The sequence below is a fragment of the Heloderma suspectum genome, chromosome 2 (genome assembly GCF_057233095.1).
Source record: "Heloderma suspectum isolate Gila_16-S chromosome 2, 16-S_ref, whole genome shotgun sequence".
NCBI lineage: Eukaryota > Metazoa > Chordata > Lepidosauria > Squamata > Helodermatidae > Heloderma > Heloderma suspectum.
This window is the reverse complement of record NC_139459.1, coordinates 271,525,101-271,530,922: the sequence shown is the minus strand read 5'-3', so window position 1 is coordinate 271,530,922 and position 5,822 is coordinate 271,525,101. Positions and strand designations below refer to the sequence as shown.

At 46.5% G+C, this 5,822-nt stretch overlaps 1 protein-coding gene across 6 annotated transcripts in view; it reads left to right on the top strand.

Annotated features, from left to right (window-relative positions):
- The first annotated feature begins 93 nt into the window (after positions 1-93).
- GEMIN5 (gem nuclear organelle associated protein 5) overlaps positions 94-5,822 on the top strand; it is a 60,153-nt gene continuing 54,424 nt past the window's right edge. For 3 of the 6 annotated variants that reach the window (XM_084839237.1, XM_084839236.1, XM_084839235.1), the window contains exons 1-3: positions 107-353; positions 2,646-2,800; positions 4,888-5,069. In XM_084839237.1, coding sequence (XP_084695363.1) covers positions 185-353; positions 2,646-2,800; positions 4,888-5,069 — 506 coding nt within the window. In that variant the 5' untranslated portion in view covers positions 107-184. Of the gene's footprint in view, positions 354-2,623; positions 2,801-4,887; positions 5,070-5,822 lie in introns of all 6 variants that reach the window. The other 3 variants (XM_084839241.1, XM_084839238.1, XM_084839240.1) reach the window with 3 other exon arrangements.

Sequence of the window (5,822 nt, the reverse complement as noted above, 5' to 3'; positions counted from 1 at the left end):
GAGGAGCGCGTTAGTTCGGAGGTTGGCCTAAAGGGGCCGCCGTACCGCCCCGGGAGCGTTCGGCGGCTTGCGACAGCACGTGGGGTGGAGCGGGCGCTTTACGGCGGCGCGTGGTGACAGCCGCTGCGAGCCAGAGAGAAGCGGAACGGGAGAGCGAAGCGCGCTAGAGGAGGAGGAGGGCGAGATGGCGACGGGGCTCGGCGCTGGGGCGGCCGAGAGAGTGTTGCCGGCCTCCCCCAACTGGTACTGCAGCCGGTGCAGCGACACCTCTCAGGACGGGCGCCTCTTCGGCTTCGCGGCGCGGCACAACGTGTGTCTCCTGGCAGTCCGCCCCGCCGCGCCCGCCTTCCACGGTACCGATGCTCCGCTCCGTCCTGCATGGGCCGGTGGGCGGGGTCTCCTCAGCTTTGGGCTTTCGCTGGGCAGGGCAGCCTCCCCTGCCTGCCCAGGAAAGATGGGAGTTGTAGTCCAGTCTATCTGGAGGGCACCAGGTTGGGAAAGGCTGCACTAGACTTTTTTCCCCCCATTATTAACAAAGCTGGAGATTATTCATTAATTCGTTCACCAAGAACATGGTCCTCAAGGCGGCATTCAGATGGTGGACTTGCTTAAAAAAAAAAAAAAAAGTCAATGGAAGCCAAATTGGGTAGTAGTTTTACCTAGTGGTTGGAGGTGATGCTTTTCAGGGAAGGTGATGCTTTTCCTTCACCCCGAGTTTATTTCTGCTGAGTAGGTCTCAAAGTGGCTGTTATTCCCATGATAGCTGCAATAGAGCCTCTTTATTCAGAAGCTGTATACCAGATCATGGGAGCAAACCTGTCATCAGCGGATGGCTCTCTCCCCATCATGCTGTACTTGTGAGTTTTCTGCGGGGCATCTGCTGGTTGCTGGATTATATGGACAGGATTGGGGAACCCCTTTCAGCCCAAGGGTTGGATTCAATTTTAGAGAACCTGGGGGGGGGGGTCATTCCAGTGGTGAGAGGGCTGAAGGTGAAGGGGGCAGGGCCAGCCTCAAAAGGGTAGGGCCAAATATAAAAAATACCAGCATTTTCTAGCTTAAAGGTTTTACTGCCAGAAACTAAGCCTTAGGAGAACCATTTCAACCTTTTAGAAGGGGGCGGGGGGAGAAGGACATGCAAACGCTGGATAACGACGACGGGTGCTTGGGTTAAAAGAGGTTGGGCCCAGTGGGGGGGTATATCCATCAGGGTACGCCAGGGTGACTGAATTGGGACCCTTGCATCTGCTCAAACAAGGCAGTCCTTAGTTTCTCACGAGTGACTACATAATGTTGCTATTCTAGGCTTAGAAGGCTGTCTTTGGAGGTAAATGACTGTAAACAGGCAAATACTACGGATTATATGCTTGGTAACTAACAGCTGCTTATTTTCACATCCTCCGTGAATGGGCAATTTGTGTAGCCTGCCTTGTGCAAAAGTAGCATTGTGTTACATATGATCTTTACTGTATCCTGTGAAGCAGGCACATCCACATTCCCCTGTTACAGTTAGGGAACTGAGGCTAATATTCAGCACTATCCTATGCATGTTTATTTGGAAGTAAGCCTCGTTGGGTTGGATCCAGCTTTCCTTCTGCTAGCAGTCTCATCCCCCTGGACAGAATTGTGCTCAGAACACTCCTGCCAGTGGAAAGAAAGGTGTCTTTTGCCAATTCCCCTTCACCCTGAAGCCCCTACTGCCACCTCCCCCACTGTTCCAGAGGGTCCCCCAACCTCTGGAGCCAATTTGCAGGGAGTGCGGGGAATCACTTAAAATTGCCTTCTCCCCTACTCTGCCAGTGGAAATGCTGTACTGGATCAAAAGCCTTCTGTAGATGGAAGGGGCCCTTACATCCACAGGAGACAAATGCTGGATCCATCTCATTGAGTTCAGTGAGACTCTGAGGAACTGCCATATACCAAATCAGACTACTGGTCTATTTAGCTCAGTATAGTGTAGTGTACACAGAGTGGCAGAAGCTCGTCAAGGTCCTGGGCAGGGGTCTCTTGCATCCCCACTACCTGAGACTTGCCAGAAATGGAACCCTAGCATATTATGCGTGCAACACATATGCTCCTGGCATTGAGCTGCCACTCCCACATAAGGGATGCTTCCCTTAAGTCTAGGTAGGATGAGACTTTTCCTGTATATAGAGTTACTTTAACCGGTGTCTGAATTAAGGTATGTTGTGTGGGAAATCAGTGATGCCCCTCAAATAGTTTCTAGAGCAACAACATACTTGTGCCTTCATTAGCAAAGACAGGTTATAACATTATGTTCATATATAATATTCTAATAGACATTAAGACAGAGGAGTGAAATGCAGCAGCTTTGAACATAATTTGGACATAATGCTAAAAGCGTGTAGACAGTGGACTGTACCCAGTTAGCATCTCCCACCAGCAGATAAATTTTCATCAGTGATTTCTCTGTCTGCACCCCCACACACACACATCTGCTCTGCGGGATTGGGGGACCCTCTGGAACAGATTTTGGGGGGCTACAGGGGGAAGGAGGGGAAAGGTCAGTTCCATTGTATGAGTAGAATAACAGCCAGTAAGCCTTGTTTCACGAGGGTTTTTTTCAAGTTTTTTGAAACCAAAAAGTTGATTTATTTTACAGCTGTGGTGTTTTGTCATCATAGGGGAGCTAGTTGGCCACACTGAAAGAGTTTCTGGTTTCTCATTTTGCCCCAATCCTGGTCAGAACTACTACTGTGCCAGCAGCTCTGATGATGGAGCTGTGAAAATCTGGAATACGCAGACACTGACTGTTGTGATGGAACACATGCTGCATCAGGTAAAACAGCTGGCTGTATGGCTGCAGATCGGGATCTCTTGTGATGTGTGGTGCAAATTCTCTGGATTCATGGAAAGCTTTCCATTGACTTATGAACACTGCAGACTTTAGTTTACAAACACCACAGTTTCGTGAGAGTATTGGATATGAAGATCATGGAAACAAACACTGTTTGCTTTCAACAAGGTTTACTTCCATGTAAGAGTGGTCAGGATCGCGGCCATTGATATGAACTAAGAAATTTCATAATGCTTCATATTGTTTGTTCATATTGTGTGTTCATATTGCTCCTTTCTGTGTGTCTTTTTCTTTCTCTTTTTTTCTGCTCCTTTTTACCTCCCAGGGATATATTTAGGTCCCTTTTAGTTGAGATTAATTTTCAGTTAGCTTTTTTTAAAATGGTGTTGTAAGATCATGACTGGGTGAGATGTAGGGCAATTTTGATGGAAGAGCAGAATATACTGCGTTACAAAGAGAATGAGACTTATAAAAGGTTTTTTTAATTACTGTTAAAGGTACAGGCAGCCTAAGGGTGCAATCCTATTGATTGCACCCTCGGGGATTGGAAGCCCCCAAACGCGGAGGCATCCAATCGAGGCTGGAGGAGGCTCAGGATAACTCATATCCTGGCCTCTTCTGTCTCCTCCCCACCCACTGGAATGCCCCCTTTCCTCCGCCAAGGTTGCTTTTCCAACCTCGAAGAGCAGCCGGGGTGGTTTGTTCTATGCCAGCTGTGAAGGGGGGGAGGCTCAAATCTCCAACTCCCCATTCTGAGGGCAGAAGGGGGAATCTGAACAATGCTATAGGCCCTGGATCACTTGCCCAGGAGCCATAGGATTGCTCTCTAAAAATTATTTTAAATAAATAAATAAAAGCTGTGTGTGGAGGAGAGGGCTGCTACTTGGAAAAAGAAAACTAAAAGCCTCAGTGTGTGCCAACCTCCCCTTAGGTTTTTTGGTCCATATGGGCAAATGTGATTATCTGAGAGCTTCATCTCTCATGCTGGACTTTTAACATTATATTTGAAGAAGCCTATTATGTTATGAAACTTTAGCCCTGGGAATAGCTGTCATTTATTGTAGGGTTGGAACTTGCTTTTGCACCTTGAAAGGACCACAGTGCCATTTGGATTGAAACAGTCGCTAAGGGTGCAATCCTATCTAGCTGGCAGCCGCCTCCGAACTCAGAGGCGACTGCCTATCCAAAGCAAGACAGGAGAAGTATGGAGGGGATAATTCCCTCCATGCTTCTCCTGCCCTGCATAGGATGTGTCGTACAGGCAACTACGCTCTCCCCACCCTGGAACGCCCCCAGCCATGCCTCTTTCTGGCTGCTCAGCGCTCCTCTTGCGAGCACGGAGGACAGGGCTGTTCCGCGCTGCCTTGGAGGCAGTGCAGAAGTGGGGGGAGGTTGGTTCTCTGGGAACCGACCTCGGAGTGTAGGCTCCAAGGTCCCTTGCCAGATACCAGCATATCCTATGGCTGTCTAGCCACTGTCTAGCGGCCATAGGACTGCTCCCTAAGGCTACAATCCTAAATGTACCAGGTTAAGTCTCATTGAAGTTAATTAGACTTTTTTCTGAGTAGATATGCATAGGATTGGGCTGTTAAACAGTCTTGGTCCTATTGGCTTCTTATGACTGGTAGAGTTGCGATAGAAATCTGAACCACATATTCATCCCAGTTGGATATACTGTCCTTAAGTAAGATGTGTGCGGATTGTAACATGTCTTTGCATTTTCCCTGCAAAAACCGTTTTTAGAAACCAAATAGTACTTGTTCATTCCTTGCAATAAATTATCCTTTTAATAGGTTACACTCTGGCTAACAACCAATTTACCTGGAGGGCCACATCTAAGAAGAAAATGAGAGATGGAGTACCAGTGCCTCAATCCCCACCCCTGAAAGTGGCCACCCAGAAACTGCTGATGCCACTTTTTCTATACCTCTTTTGCCTCCAATTTGGCCTTCCTCAAGGAACCAACTGGTCATCAGTTGCTGAGCCCTGCTGTACACAGTAGGTCTGTAGAAAAACTTCAGAGAACGTCCATGGTTAATCTATCTTTTCATTGTTGTTGCTTTTTTCAGAATACAATTTCTGCATTGCACTGGTCACCCAAAGTGAAAGACTTGGTTGTGTCTGGTGATGAGAAGGGAATAGTAGTTTGTTACTGGCATAATCGAAATGACAGCCAGCAGTTCTTCCCAGAGCCTAGAACGATATTCTGTCTCACTTGTTCTCCGCACCATGAGAATTTAGTAGCCATTGGGTAAGTACTACTAAGGTTACATACTTGATAGAGGCTGCAATCATATACACACTTACCTGAGAGTAAGCACATTTGAACTCAGTGCAACTTACTTCTGAGTAGGCATGTATAGGATTGTATTGTTAGACCATTTAGAGCTGTGTTTGGCCCTGCAAAATGAGGAATAGAGGATATATAAAACTGTTCACTGATATTTATAAATCACATTAAAAGAAATGTCTAAGCAATATACAAATAATACAGTATAAAACCGTAAGAAAATACTGCTATGACAGCAAGGAAGACAAGATCACCATCTGGTTGGAACAAGTATGTTTTCAACTGAAAACCTCATCTGCTGAAAACCTCATCTGGGTGCCTTGAAGTGGAAAGGAGGTGGGGGCTGACTGGGGAGAGGGCCTTGTCATTTGGCACCCCTTTTATGGAATGTTCTTGCCAGGGTGGCTCCCTTGACACCAGCTTTGCTTCAGGTGCAGACATTTTAAATCTGTGCTAGCAATTATTATTTTAATTGCTGCAGTTTTAATCCTGTTGTTTTATTGTGCTGTTTGTTTTTGTTATTTTGCTGTTGATGTTTTTAGTTTTTTTGTTACTCTACAGGATACCCTGGATATGTTTTACACTGAAGAGATATAGATGTATAAAATTTAATATAATAATAATATTTGATTATGGGGGGGGGTGCATGCGAGTGAGAGAGAGAGAGAGCGCTTCATCTGAGTCTAGAAAGCAATGCCATCTTTAGAGATAGCT